General features: G+C 52.8%; 2 protein-coding genes across 2 annotated transcripts; one reads left to right on the forward strand and one right to left on the reverse strand.

Annotated features, from left to right (window-relative positions):
• Window positions 1-442: 442 nt before the first annotated feature.
• On the forward strand, window positions 443-3,143 carry FTH1 (ferritin heavy chain 1). Its single transcript, XM_055415761.2, has 4 exons — window positions 443-776; window positions 2,161-2,307; window positions 2,604-2,729; window positions 2,824-3,143. The coding sequence occupies exons 1-4, from the start codon at window positions 663-665 to the stop codon at window positions 2,980-2,982; spliced, it is 546 nt and encodes a 181-aa protein (XP_055271736.1). The 5' UTR covers window positions 443-662; the 3' UTR covers window positions 2,983-3,143.
• Window positions 3,144-4,592: 1,449 nt separating this feature from the next.
• On the reverse strand, window positions 4,593-13,836 carry BEST1 (bestrophin 1). Its single transcript, XM_055415760.2, has 10 exons — window positions 13,350-13,836; window positions 12,234-12,421; window positions 10,718-10,812; window positions 10,006-10,239; window positions 9,240-9,394; window positions 8,775-8,852; window positions 8,141-8,293; window positions 7,844-7,924; window positions 7,229-7,380; window positions 4,593-5,259 (listed from the first exon to the last, which is right to left on the reverse strand). Exons 2-10 carry the CDS (start codon window positions 12,383-12,385, stop codon window positions 4,593-4,595), a joined length of 1,767 nt encoding a protein of 588 aa, XP_055271735.1. The 5' UTR covers window positions 12,386-12,421; window positions 13,350-13,836.
• Between the last annotated feature and the right edge of the window lie 659 nt (window positions 13,837-14,495).

Here is a 14,495-nt window from a genome sequence, read left to right on the forward strand (position 1 = left end):
CTAACCACCTCGGGCTGTGGGGGTGGCACCTGCCGCTCTAGGGCTCGGAATTTTCAGGTGCCCTTGGCCAAGAGTCTCGGGGAGCCCTTTGGGACCTCGGATTCGCCCCGACGCCCCTGGGATCAGGAGCAGTTTCCCGTCGTTTCCTGGACTCCAAGACGCCATCGGGGTCTGGGCTCCGAGCTGGGCCTCCTGCCCCCCGCCCCGCTCAGGTCTTCTCCAACCCCGTGCAACGCGCCCAACGCTGCAAACAACAAGCGGCGGCCTCCAGGGCCCCGGCCCCACCGCCGCCCCCGCCTCCGTCCCTCCCCTCCCCCCCAGCCCGGCCCCCCCGCGGTCGGGGCCGCGCCTGCACCGGAAGGGGCGGGGCCCGGAGGGCGGGCAGCGTGATTGGCCGCGGCGGGGCTGACGCCGGCTCCGGCTATAAGAGGCGGGCGACGGCCACCTGCGCCACAGTCTTCGCGGAGAGTCGCCGCGGTTTCCTGCTTCAACAGTGCTTGAACGGAACCCGGCTGCTCGTCCTCCCCCCTCGCCCCGGCCGGCCACTCAGAGCCAGCCCTCATCACCACTTGACAGCGCCCTCCGACCGGCCCGAGGCCCCCGCCGCCGCTCCAGCGCCGCGCAGCCGCCGCCGCCACCACCGCCCTTTCCAGCCGCCCGCCATGACGACCGCATCCCCCTCGCAGGTGCGCCAGAACTACCACCAGGACTCGGAGGCTGCCATCAACCGCCAGATCAACCTGGAGCTCTACGCCTCCTATGTCTACCTGTCCATGGTGAGCGCGGGCTGGGCGGCGGGCGCGGCCTCCCAGGGCGGCGGGGCGGGGTGGGGGTGGGGGTGTGGCTGCCGGGCGGGCTCTCCCGTCTCCAGCTAGCTTCCCGCCTCCAGTCTCCCGCCTCCTTGCGCCCTTCCTGGAAAATGAAGGTTGCTTCAAATCCCTGAGGACTGCTTCGCAGAAATTCTGAGCAGTTGTCCCCTGGGAGTGCGCCCTCATAGGCCAGGGCCGCTTCTGCGCACCAGTTTTTGTTGAAAGGGAGCTGAGTTTCCTTACGGGGTTGCTGCGCTTGCCACCCGTACGGTCCTGCAGTTTGGAAAGTGGACTTTAGCCTTTCCATCCCTTTTTGCGCCTCCGATCACGTGATCGGGGTGGGGGTTGGGTGGCGTTAGGAGGTGAAGCTCCCACCCCCGGAGTGCGGCGGAGCCTCCTGGGTAATGGTATCCAGCTCTGGGGGCTGGCGCGAAGTGGTTTATCTCTTGGACCGAAGAGCCGGCCCCACCTCTCTGCTCTGCTTATCTCTTAAGTCCCACTTAAATGGAAGCATATCTAAAAATCTCCCCTTTTGCCGACACTGGCGCTTTCTAAGTCACCCGTCCTTGCGCCTGGCTAGTTATCTTTTTTTGTGTCTAAGGGTTGTGGCGTAATTGAACCCTTAGTTCTTGGATAAAGTCCACCAACAGTTACGGGGCCAGATATTTTTCCATGCAGTAATGCATGGAATCAGTTTCCAAAATCCTTGTTTTAGGCGGTGTCAAAAAGAGTTTTAGTTAGAATTGTCTTAACCGCCAGCGTTGTGCAAATCATTCAAGAAAAGACATGTTTCAGATGGGTTTGGAGCAGACCTGGATCTCTCATTCCATTTTAGGAATACCTGAATACAGCAAGGGTGTAAAACGGAATCAAATTTTTGTTTTCTACTGGTAATATATTTAGCATTAAATGTGCAGTGGCGTTTCCGGTAACTGTTACCTTGCCTACGTGGGATAATTTTAGAAAGCCATCAGCCTGCTGTAAGCTGACAGCTCAAGTTTGAACAAGGATTGTTCAGAGAAGAAAAGGCACTAACAGTGCAGGATAAATACTCCAACGTCTCTTGAAGCAAATTTGACACTGGTTGTAAAAACTTTACTTTGCACTAACAGAAATGCTTTAAGAGTTACATGGTAGAGACAGTTCCCATGATATTCTACAGGAAGCAAACCTCTAGTTTCAAGGACCAAGTTTCATTTTTGTGTTTCAGAGTAAAAATGAATTATTGTTCAATCCGGGAATACACCCTACTCCAGTCTCCTTAGGCTCAGACCCTTGTTGGGTTTTTAGAAACCAGCTAGCAGACCGCCTTCTTCTGGGACTCTCTAACATGTTCGTGTTCTACTTTCAGTCGTACTATTTTGACCGTGATGATGTGGCTTTGAAGAACTTTGCCAAATACTTTCTTCACCAATCTCATGAGGAGAGGGAACATGCTGAGAGACTGATGAAGCTGCAGAATCAACGAGGCGGCCGAATCTTCCTTCAGGATATCAAGGTAAACGGAAGATCCTTGGGTGGTCTTCGCAATCCTCACGTACCAGAAATCCCCGATGCCAGCAGTTGTCATTGTCAGATGCGACATTGGGCTTTTGTCTTGTGCTTTTTCAAGCTTACCATCTAAGCTAAAGTGGGCAGACAGTCATGGGCCAGGATATGAAATTGGAGACTTGTCAGGGGCAACTTGGCGCTCTTCCTGTTGCCAGTTGCAGTTGTCACACACTAGATGCTTGCTGCCTTGGCGTTTTTATGGTGGAGGTTGCAGGTACACTGACCTAAGCTCCTCTCGTTCAGAAACCAGACCGTGATGACTGGGAGAATGGGCTGAATGCAATGGAATGTGCGCTGTGCCTGGAAAGAAGTGTGAATCAGTCACTACTGGAACTGCACAAACTGGCCACTGAAAAAAACGATCCGCATGTGAGTACACTGACACCTGGGAGTGAACGGAGGAAGTAATTCCCTGAGGGGCTGGGGAGGCTTACCAGTAACTTGTTTGCCCATTCTTTTCTAGCTGTGTGACTTCATTGAGACTCATTACCTGAATGAGCAGGTGGAAGCCATCAAAGAATTGGGTGACCACATAACCAACCTGCGCAAGATGGGGGCACCTGGATCTGGCATGGCAGAGTACCTCTTTGACAAGCACACCCTGGGACACAGCAAGAGCTAAGCCTCAGGCTGGCTCCCACAGCCACAGGGGTGACTTCCCTGGTCACCGAGGCAGTGCATGCATATTTGGGTTACCGTCACCTTTTCTATAAGTTGTAACAAAACATCTACTTATGTTCTTTCTTTAGTACCATTCCTTCAAATAAAGTAATTTGGTACCCAGCTGTTGTCGCTTGAGTTTTTGCAATGGGCTGGAAAAGTATTTAGGTCATCTTGATTGAATATAGAAGTACCACCATGGTTCAGTCACACTAATCAAAATGGAACACCAAGGAGGATTTGTATTTATTTATTAAATTCCTTAGTTTGGGAATGATAGCAAGGCTTGAGTGTATTGAATTCACACAGAACTTAAGGATTTCTGATTCTGAATTAGGTGTTCTATATGTTTCTGGCAGCTCTAGCTTTCACAATTTATATGTACCAAAAGCATTTGAAGGCTTAAAATAGATTGGCAACTACTGATTTTTGTTATCCATGAAGCTAACCATTTATTTCAGGCTGTCATAGAAACATACTCTTCGGTGTGGACAGCTATATGCCTATGACTGGATCAGTGTCCTGCTGGTGTACACGCAGGTAGGACCAGGCCGGTGGAGCATCCCCCTTGGAGGAAGCAGGCTAGGAATGTACTTCATCCCTAGTGAGAATTTGAGAAAGTTTACATGAGTATACAAAGATACCTTCATTTCAGTACGATAGTAGCTGCAGTAGGAGGGCAAAAATTGAGACATCTTAAGTATTCACCAGTGAATAGTGTTGGAAGACAGCAGAGTCCTTGCTAGCCAGCTATATTATCTTCTCAACCAGCCACAGTGATTTGTTAAACGTTTAGTTTTCAAAGTTATGTATTATGACCACAGAAGAACTGCTTTGAGAATCCAGAAATGGGAAGTTACACTTCCTCTCACATGGTGATTGGGGGTGGGGTAGTGTGGATCTAAATGGGTGAGGGGATGTGTAGGAAATCTGGAATAAAGGGAAACCTCTGGTGGTATTGCAACAGGTTTAGGCTGACCTCAAAACAGGAAGAGCTCATTTAAGTTCAGAAGTCTTTAGTGAGATCCCCAAAGCAGTAAGATACCCCAATGGATCTGGATGCCCCCACCTTACCTGCCATTTCAGGGTTATAGATGGTATACTCAGAAGTGCTTCAGGACCCCTGTTAGTAGTTAGGGGGCAGAGCGCATATGTGATTTCCCAGCTAAGCCTGGGCAGTAAGTTCAGTTCTTGGGCTACAGCTTAAGAGTCCTGAATTCTGCCCCATGTGTGTGTTTGCCACCCCTGCTTAAAGTGAGCTGGGTCCACTGGTCACACCTGCTCATCTAAACCTGGCCTCCTGGCCCTTTGACATCATTCTTGTCAGTACCACCTCACCTTCCTATACCTGGGCCCCAGAGAAGTCCTGGTGATGTCAGGCTTTTGGGTGAAATAAGCAAAAATTGCCCAACACCTTTCCATGGGCCTGCCGTGGCAGCCAGGTGTGTATCCCAAGCCAGTGCTGGGCAAAGGGCCAGCATGCCCTGGCCGCCACAGGACCACAGGAGAATTGTGAAGGTGAGATTCAGAGCAAGGGAAGCTGGTGAGGGTCACCCCTGGGGAGCTGATGGGTTAGTGACCCTGGTTTGAGTAGAGGACAGACCTGTTTTCCAAGTCCCAATAAGGATCTCCATGATCTTTGAGTATGGTATGTATGTTGCTTGTCGACTGTCCCAAATGCGGTTCTCTGAGATGTTCAGGGGCCTCTGACATGTCCATCAGGTTAAACTCGACAGTTTTCCTTCTCATGTGAATCACTTCTGGGTGCTCTGTTGAGGCCCCAGCATTCTCTGGGAGCAATTCAAAATTCTTGGACCTGGGGGTTGCAGGCTCAAGGCTTTGATCTTTGACAGGGTCATCTATGCCTGAGATTCTGCGAAGACTTGAGGGTGCTGATTGTCCAGGTGGAAAGACCATAGGGGTGTGGCTGAGGGGTGTCTGTGGGGCACTGTGGTAGCCTGACCTTCCGTAGAGCACCGCAGACTTGAAAACATCTTCCCCCTTCCAGGCCTTGCTGTCTTCCTGGTCGCTGTTGTTCTGTCCAGCCCCTCCAAGGTTCTTGGGCCGGTTCTCATGTAAAAGGACTTCTTTCTTGGGCCACAGTAGTTTGGTCTTTGAGTTTGTCCTGGGGGACTGGCGGTCGTGGGATTGCAGCCCTAGGAAGCGGCCAATGATGCCAGTGTGAGCACCCTCTTGCTCCTCTAGATCTGGCTGAAACTCCATGTCTTCCTTATCCAGACTGGAAAGAAACAGAAGACTCAGCGGTTAGTGGAGGGTCAATGGCCTGAAGCCTGATGTGACTTCTCCTTTACCCTCCCATCTCCCTCCCTCTGGCCCCAGGCCCAGAATACAGTCTTCCTCACCTCACCTTAGACTCCCCTCTCTGCTGATCATCCTGTACCTCTCAATTAATCCCTCCTGGCTGAGCTCACCTCTTGTCTCTGTTAACATCCCAACTTCCCAGCCAGTTATTTACGGTCTTCCTTTTCAGCACCCACATTTTCCTTTTAAAACCCATCACTCCGGCAATCAATTGCTCGTCCCCAGGTATGGGGAAAAACCTTACTTCCTGGGAACCCAAAGCCTTTACCCTGCAAGAGAAAACCTACCTACCCCAGAATGTGGCTGCCCTGGCCCATGTCCAGATTCTCCCCATGCTTCAGGGTCCAGCTCCTAGTCCAGCTGGAGGCCACCTCTCAGGTGGCCAAAGGTGATCTCTGTTCTATACTCTGTCCCTCACCCTGGAATCCCGTACTTCGTACCTTGTATCAGAGACTGGGCCCTGGATTTGAGCTCCCTCACTAAACTGTGCTTCTTGTAGGCAAGTCTACGTGTTATTAGACTCTCTTATCCACCTTCCCCAGCTGCTGGAGTACAGTCCATGGAGGACTCAGAGGCGACCTCCAGCAACGTTTCTGACCTAAGCAAGTCTCCATCCTTAATCATTTGATCACTTATCCAAACCTTCCTTACACAAACTGGACTCTAGCTAATTCTGACAGCTTAATAGGATAGTCGGTTCTTAGAGAACAGTGCTTTTAATCCTGCAGCAGAAAACCTTGATGGCATGGACCCTGAGATGCAGCAAACACTCTCCAAAGTCCCCTCCCCACCCGCCACTCTGTCACCCTGGGGGAGACAGAGCTGCCTGGGGCGGCCCCTTGGCCCACTGTGGCCCAGGTACAACTCCAGAGGTTCTAACCAAATCAGGGAAACAGGACCCATGCGGGGCGAAGTGTGGCTGCTGTGGGTGACGTGAGGCCTATATTCTGCAGCAAGAAGTCTCCTCAGAAGGTGCCTGTGATGACCCAACCTCCTGCATGCTCCCTTGCCCAGGGAACCCCACTCCCGTTCTTCATCCAAACACCCCAGCTTACTAGAAAACGAGAGTTCTAAGCCAGAGTCCGGAACCAGGCCCTGACATAGCTGAATCACTAACCACTGACTGCCCTTGAGTAAGTGCCTTCTCTCTCTGAGCCTCAGTTTCCAACTCTGGACACAGAGGGGTTTGATTGGAGGTACCAAGGCAATGGCACCCCACTCCAGTACTCTTGCCTGCAGAATCCCAGGGACGGGGGAGCCTGGTAGGAGGCCGTCAATGGGGTCACACAGAGTCGGACACGACTGAAGTGACTTAGCAGCAGCAGCAGCAGCAAGGGCCCTTATAGCTTTAAGAGTCCTTACACAGCACAAGTGTTAAGGGTATGCAGTTGGAACCAGACATACTTGGCTCACCTGTGCTGCTTGCTAGCTATGTGACCTGGGGTTGGGCAACTTATTTAAACTCTCTGAACCTGGACTTAATCATCTAAAAACTAGAGATAATAAACCAAGGTTAGTGGAACAACTTTTATATATATATATACATAAAGAGCAAAGCACAGTGCCCAGCACTTAGTAAGACACCCAATATGCATTAAGTGGCTTCCCTGGTGGCTCAGTGGTAAAGAGCCAATGCAGGAGACATGGGTTCCATCCCTGGGTCTGGAAGATCCCCTGGAGGAGGAAATGGCAATCCACTCCAGGATTCTTGCCTGGAAAATGCCATGGACAGGGGAGCCTGGCAGGCTACAGTCCATGGGATCACAGTCGGGCATGACTGAGCAACTGAGCATGCACATGGATTAACTAACTCTAAGTTCTTAATTAAGCAGACACTTGCATTTGGGGTTTTATACCCACTGAAGTGGCTCCCTGGCACTTCCCACCTGATGTTGAAGGTGGAGCCAAAAAAGGAGGGTCGGCGAGACTGGGCAGAAGCGGCTGTGTAGGGGGGATGTGGTTCTGGCTCATTCCAGTACATATCTCTCTCCATCGGTGGCAAGTCCTGGTGCATCTCGTCTACAGCCAATAGGGACACCTGGTCACGAGGGACAGAAGGAGAAGTCCAACAGGAAGGTAAGCCCTAAGTGACCATGAATTTGCCAGGTGACTTGGAGAGGTCACTGGTGGCTCAGATGGTAAAGAATCTGCCTGCAATGTGGGAGACCCAGGTTTGATCCCTGGGTTGGGAAGATCCCCTGGAGAAGGGAATGGCAATCCACTCCAGTATTCTGGCCTGGAGAATTCCATGGACAGAGGAGCCTGGCGGCCTACAGTCCTTGGGGTTGCAGAGTCAGACACAAATGAACAACATTTTGGTGGGGCCACTTCTCTCTCTTTGGGCCTCAGGTGCCCTTCTTCTGAAATGAAGAGACTGATGCTACCTATAGCCTCAGAAGTTAGACTGAGAATCCTGGGAGTGAATGGTTGGAGGGCAATTCACAGAACTGTGGGGCCCCCTCCCTGGGTCCAGGGGACAGGTTCTCTTCCTCCCCTCATACCTGCAAGCTCCTGTCGACAATCCAGTTGGTCTCAAAGTCATCGTCATCCTCTCCGAACGGGTTGATGAGCTGCTCTGCCACCTCGAGGGTAAATGAAGTTCCGGAAATCCTCAGGTGGAACCCCCTGCTGCCTTGCTCCCATCCTAAACCTGGGCTCCTGCCATTTCCACCCCTCCGCCCCCTCAGTGATATCCTTCCTGCCTAACTACTGTCTCCAAAGTCACAATGTAGGGACCCTCCTCTCCTGGTTGGCCATGACCCCTGGGCCACAGCCAGCCTTGTCGCAAGGAGGCTCACCTTCAACCAGCCAGCATAGAAGAAGAACTGCAGGAACGTGAAGAGGGGTACAACAAGGTCCATCTCATGGCCGGGGTAGGCCTTGGCTGGGTTCAGAAACTGCCGCCCAATCAGGCAAGCCAGGAAGAAGCTGTATACCGCCACGGTCACCACCTGGGAGGGAGCGGCAGATATAGGCTGGGTGGGGACTGTGGGATCAGGAGGCGCCCTGGGCTGGGAGGACAGGCCTTGCCCTGACTTGTACACTCATATGACTTTGGGTCTCCATGATCTCCTCTTTAAAATGGGGAGGGGATTCCCTGGCAGTCCAGTGATTAGGACTCCATGCTCTCACTGCCGAGCAGCTGGGTTCATCCTCGGACAGGGAACTAATATCCCACAGTCCTCGTAGCACAGTCAAAAATAAATAATAAATAAATAAATAAAATAGGGGTAATCACATTGCCTCCACTGCCTGGATCAGGCAGGGGCCCAAACTCTTTGAACTTGGCACTAAAAAGACCCTGCAGAGTCCAGGCATGACTCCCAGAGGAAGCCTCTTCTTCAGTCTCTAAGTGAGCCCTTCCCATCATAGGCTGCTCCCTGGGTCCTTCTCAGTTTCCCAAAGGGGCAGCTTCACCAGTCCAGTCCTCACCTGAGTGTACACCAGTGGGATACTGATCCAGTCGTAGGCATACAGCTGTCCACACTGAGTACGCAAGGTGTTCATTTCCTAGGGGATCAGGAAGAAGGGTTGGAGTCTTGACCACCACCTGCTCTCCAGGCTCATCTCCCAGCTCGTCCCCAGACACCAGGGTCTGGAGCTCAGACCTTGCTTGTGTGGTCACGGACAGCTCACTTAACTTCTCTGTGCCTCAGCTTCCTCAACTATCAAAAAGGAACCAGGATCGTGGAGGCCCACTTTAGAGAGAGGATGGGAGGGGAAATTGAAAAGGGGCCACCTTGGGCTATGGAATCCTGTTGGAAGAGCTCTTGCAGTCCCAAGGCAGGCTCTGGGAAGACCCTCAGGGGCTCAAGCCTTCTCTTTGTAGGAAACCTATTCCTCCTGGGGCAGGACCCTGCCTGCTCCGCAGCAGCCCCAGCAATGTAATGGGCTCACGTTGAGCAGGCTCTGGAGCAGGATAGGGTCCCGAATTCGACCTCCAATCCATGCCTTTGTTGACAAGTTGGCAAACCACACCCAGGGCATCCAGAACGAGTTGTGTGGCAAACTCAGTTTTTGTAAGTGCTTGTGTTCCAAGGGTGTCATGAAGCCTGCATGGAGAGAGTGGAGAAGACAGTGGGTAGGAGAAGCTGCAGAAGGGGTGGCTGGCCGGGCCCTGCCTGGTGGGGTCCAGAGTTCAAGACAAAGTCCCCGCTGAGCCCACAGGGACCTCAGAGCTTCTCTGCCATCCTCTATCAACAAACAATCACTGGATTTCTACTCTGTGATACTCTGGGCTGAAGACGTGAGAGGGATCTGTCTTATTAACCAGGATCTGGTCAGGCAAGCCAGAGACAGAAGTTGCAGACATACAGGCTGGAAACCGGACATCCGGAAGCGAAAGAGCAGACGGAGGTAGACTCTGGTTTCTAGTAGTTCCCGAAGCCCCGCTGGGGCCCTCAACCCTCACTCTTCAAAGCTTCACCCCTCCATGAGTCCTTAGCCCTGTCTCAAAGCCTGTCCGGTTCCTGACCTCTACCCACTTTCAGACCCCTGACTCCGCCCCCCCATTCAGGTCCCCGCCTACCAGACCTCGACCCCACCCCACCCCTGGTCCCACCCAATCCTCAGCCCAGGGACCTCTGACTCCACCCATCTTCAGCTGCGGCTCCGCCCCTATCACCCTCTGGCCCCGCCCACTGCACCGCTTGGCCCCGCCCACCTGCTTTCACCAGGTGCTGCGGGCTGGGAAAGCGTTTGTAGACCGCAGCGCTGACGCTGCGCAGGATGAGCACGTTGCCTAGGTTGGCATAGCGCATGAGCGTGCGCCGCAGCATCCGGCCTTGCTCGTCCTTGCCCTCAACGAAGGACGACACCAGGTTCATGAGGCGGTCAGGCCACGGCAAGTTCTCATACTGGTTCCACCAGCGGGTCACGACTAGCGTCACGTAGAAGCCTGGGCAGAGGGGTGTGGGGGGCGAGGGGCGAAGGCCCACGCTGCGGCCGGAGCCCAGCGAGGGCGATGCCTCGGTTTCTCCGTCCTTCTAATTGGCTGAACCCAGCCCCAACCCTGCTGGAAGGTGCTCGGGAAGGAGAGACCATCAGAGCCTTGTGTGAAGGCACCAGAGCCAGTAGTTCTCTCTGTGGCCCCACTGGCTTTCCCGGAAGTCCGCCAGATCCCTCCCCTCCTGCGTGAGGCTCCAGAGACTACTATAATGTCAGCACTGCCCTCAGAAAGTGGGATCTCAAGTGCTCTTAGCCGGACACACTTCCTAATGCTTAATGTCAGTCTCTCTGGCTGCAGGCTCTCCATTTCCCTGAACCACTGAGAGGCACTAAACGTGCAGTTGGTCTTCCCAGGAGCTCCTCGTGATCTGCCTGTCTGGAGCCTGGAGAAGCCACCGGGACCCCCACACGCGGAAAGGGGAGCTCACCCAGCACGAAGGAGATGGGGATGAGCTGGATGTAGCTGTCGCAATACAGAGTCAGCTTCTCAAAAATCACCTGCTGTTCGTCCGTGAGGGCCATCCTAGGGGAGGGAGGGGTTGGGGTAAAGATGTGTAGACACTCGGAGGAGATGGCTGAGACCGGTCCCAGGTCCAGCCAGTCCCAGGGTAAGACAGTGATAGCCTCATCTCCTCCCTGTCTCTCACTGGCCTGCCTGGGGCCCCTCCTCTGACCTGAGCCAGGTCCCTCTTCTTTCTCCCACAGCCCCCAAACTCCAATGGGGCCTCTGCTCCATGCCTGGAGGAGAAACCCTCAGGAGGTTTTCTGTGAGGTCGAGGAAGGCAGGTCCCGCTGAAGGAGTCAGTTTTAGGCACTGCTGACCCTTTTAAAGGATCCAAAAGACAGTTGTTTGAAAGCAGGTTGAGGGACTTCCCTGGTGGTCCAGTGGCTAAGACTTCCGCTCCTAATACTGGGGCCCAGGTTCGATCCCTGGTCAGGGAACTAGATCCCACATGCCACAACTAAAGATATAGCGTGCCACAACTAAGACCCAGGGCAGCCAAGTGAATAAAAATAATATATTAAAAAATGTTGAAATAAAGTGTTTTGTCTTAAAAAAAATGTCTATTGAGGGGACGAATCGGTAGAGCACAGAGAGGGTTTTAGGGTTTAGAGCAATGAAATTATTCTGTACGACATGGTAATGGTGGATGCAAGTCATTACATATTTGTCCAAACCCATAGAGTGTACATCACCAAGGAGGAACCCTAACGTAAACTATGGACTTTGGGTGATAATGAGGTGTCAGTGTGGGTTCATCTATTATCACAGACGTCCCACTCTCTGGTAGGATGTTGATAGTGGGGAAGGCTGTGTATGTGGCAGGAGGGGGTGGGTTACATGCGAATTCTCTGTACCTTCTGCTCAGTCTTGCTACTACCGTAAAACTGCTCTAAAAAATAAAGCCTAATTTTCTAAAGTATATTGGTGCCCCAGTAACAACCAAAGAAAACAAATGTGCTCTGTTATTAGTATTATCCTTATGAACTCGAGAAATTTATGTATTTGATATTTTTCATTTCATTGTCATTAATGCTTTTCTCATTAAAAATGCCATTATATATTCTGTAGTTTTATTGACCACAGAATATATTGCTGTATTGCTTAAATAAACGTTTGTATTGGGATAAAAAAAGAGCATGATCTGGGCCTGTGAGAAAGACCGTGTGGGATTCAGGGAAACAGGCTAACTGGATGGGACCAGATAAGGGCCTTCCCTGGGATGGAGGAAAGGGTTTCTGAGATGCTCTGACCTCGTACAGTGTTTCCCTCCCAGGCTGTCTCCTTTCTTCTCCCCAGCCCCCAGGTCCCCAGTCCCCAGCCCTAGGGCTTTTCCACAAGCTTAGATCAGCCTTATAGGTCTCTGTGCATTGACCTCCAGGATCGCTGGGAGGGCCCCAGAGCTCCAAGCCTTGGAGCTGTGCCCGCTGTTCCCCCCGAACCTGTAAATGAAGCGGATGATGTAGTAGCAGAGCAGAAAGATGAGAAACTCGCCATAGAGCAGTTTGTAGATGCTGCCTCGCCAACACAGCAGCAGGCGGGAGAAGGAGCCTAAACGGGCATTGGCCACTTGGCTCGAGTAGGTGACGGTCATGGCCAGGCACTGGGCTGCAGCAGGTGGGCTTGGGCCCTGGCGGACAGACAGAATGGGATACTGATGGGGGCGGGCAGGAGGGAGCAGGGACCTCTTCAGAGTCTGTCCAGGACTCATGAGTGACCCTTCCCTGCTCTGGGCCTCAGTTTTCTCATCTGGACCCTCGGAGGTATCCTGCAAGAAGCTGGGGAATTGAACTCAGGTGCTGTCCTTAGCCTTGGCATGGAGGACACACAGAAGTCTGTACCCTTTAATTGTACTACAAAGGCAGCAACACAAGTGTCCAAAAATCTAAGTGTGGGCTCCTTTCTGTGTTCTAAGCCCATCATGTTCAGTGCCCCCCCACAAGCTCTGCCAGCCACCCTGGAGTGAGAACTGGTAAGGGACATGGTCAGCCTTGGCCACCACCCTGTCCCCAGTGCCCAGAACAGAGCTTGAATGGTAGGGACATGACTGAATGGTGACCCCAGGGCCTTTCCACCTGCTGATCCTCGTTCCTGGGGGATGCTCTTCCTAATCTAACTGTATGGCCCACTCCCACTATAGATCATTTCCTCAGAAAGGATGACCCCAGCCACCTACCTGGAAATAACATCCTAGTACCACCAGCCCTCTCTTCTCCTCACCTTGCTTGATTTTTCTACATAACAGTGCGTTACACTCGCAGTTATGTTTTGCAGGCTATCTGCATGTTTACTGCTTATTCCCTCCTGGGAATGGAAGTTCTCATAGGAGGTGCTCAAAAAAAGTTTTCTGAAGCAATGCTTGGCTGCCCTCCCCATACCTGTTCTGTTCCGCACTGGCCATCTCTGCGCCTGGTGTTCCCTAAGTTAGTTACTCCCGCCTCAGGGACTTTGCACAGACACACACCTGTGTGTCCCCACCATGTGAACATGTGCAGGGTCATCCACCCCAGTGGCCCTCAGAGCCCCAGCCCAGCCTGTTGGGATAACCCCTTACTTACAGTTGGCGCTCCTGGCTGGTCAGGCGATCCCACAAAAGGTCTGGCCACAGGACTGGTGGGACTCTCTGGGGTCCTATGGCCAGTGCCCCTGCCCACACTTAGGGATTGGCACTGCCCACGTGTGTGTTATATGGTCACTTGACTCCCTAAGCCAGAGGCCCTCCACAAAGGAGCCCTTGTCTTGGCCCCCTCCTCATAATCTCCCCTTTAGCAGCAGGCAGCACAGTCCAGCCAGGGCCTCTCTAATTCCTTCCGGAGGATGGGGGGTGGGGGTTGGGTTGAGACCAGGGCTGGAATTGAGGGCAACCCCTTCCACCTTGGGCCCTGATGACCCTGCCATTTCCTCTGGGCCCTAAACTGAGGGGTCTGTTTCTGATCCCTGAGGTCTCGCAGGGAGAGCAAGATCTTGTGGAGAAGAGCGGGCCTTGGGCCTTATCTCTGATGCCAGGAGCCGTCAAGAGAGGGGAGACTTTGCCCAGGGCCTGTGGGCTTGTGCAGCACTTTGGGTACCAGAAAGAACACTAGACCACAGTCAGAAGTTCTGGCTTCTAGCCCGGGCTCTGCCACCTGAGGAAGTGACCCTGCTCCTCCCTAGGCCTCGGTGTCCCTCTCTGAAAAGGATGGCGTTGCTTTAGAACTCCATCCCCTCAGGGAGATGACAAAATTCTGCATATACCCGTGAGGAGCTCTGATTGGCTGCTGGTGACATCATAGATTATTCGGGCTGTGATTGGCTGGCAGGGCCCAATTAGTAGGTTGCTTTAGAGCCATGGAAGGCGAAGAGGCGGCATGGGGGCTGCTGTGCGGGGACAGGACCTGGTGCGGGATGACAGAGCAGTGCTTATGCTATTGGCTCCCAGCCAGCCCGTGCAATAGGGGAGGGAGTGTGTGCCCAGGTCCCCAAGGAAGGCTGGTTAATATCTCAACAGCTGGTTCCGTACATTTTAATACATCAATCCATATGTGAGAACTCTCCTAAGCCGCTGGAAGTGATGGGGTCTAGGAGGTATCTCCTCTTGTATTAAGTGAAAGCTTGAAGCAGCCATGGCTCTTGGTCTTCGGTGGCTGTAAGAATGAATAATCCGGAATGTCTGTTAAATATGTGGCTCCTCAGGGTCTTTCTCCAGAGCCTTATTCTGAAACCTG

The sequence above is a fragment of the Moschus berezovskii genome, chromosome 25, assembly GCF_049115385.1.
Source record: "Moschus berezovskii isolate FMDL1 chromosome 25, NW_MosBer_1.0, whole genome shotgun sequence".
Taxonomy (NCBI): Eukaryota; Metazoa; Chordata; class Mammalia; order Artiodactyla; family Moschidae; genus Moschus; species Moschus berezovskii.

Coding starts and splice junctions, on each gene's coding strand:
- BEST1 (XM_055415760.2), bottom strand. CDS start 12,385: ATGACCGTCACCTACTCGAGCCAAGTGGCCAATGCCCGTTTAGGCTCC. Junction 8,294..8,774: donor TCCCACTGGTGTACACTCAG/GTGAGGACTGGA, acceptor GCTCCCTCCCAG/GTGGTGACCGTGGCGGTATA. Junction 7,381..7,843: donor TTGTCGACAGGAGCTTGCAG/GTATGAGGGGAG, acceptor CCTCGTGACCAG/GTGTCCCTATTGGCTGTAGA.
- FTH1 (XM_055415761.2), top strand. CDS start 663: ATGACGACCGCATCCCCCTCGCAGGTGCGCCAGAACTACCACCAGGAC. Junction 777..2,160: donor CCTATGTCTACCTGTCCATG/GTGAGCGCGGGC, acceptor TTCTACTTTCAG/TCGTACTATTTTGACCGTGA. Junction 2,730..2,823: donor CTGAAAAAAACGATCCGCAT/GTGAGTACACTG, acceptor ATTCTTTTCTAG/CTGTGTGACTTCATTGAGAC.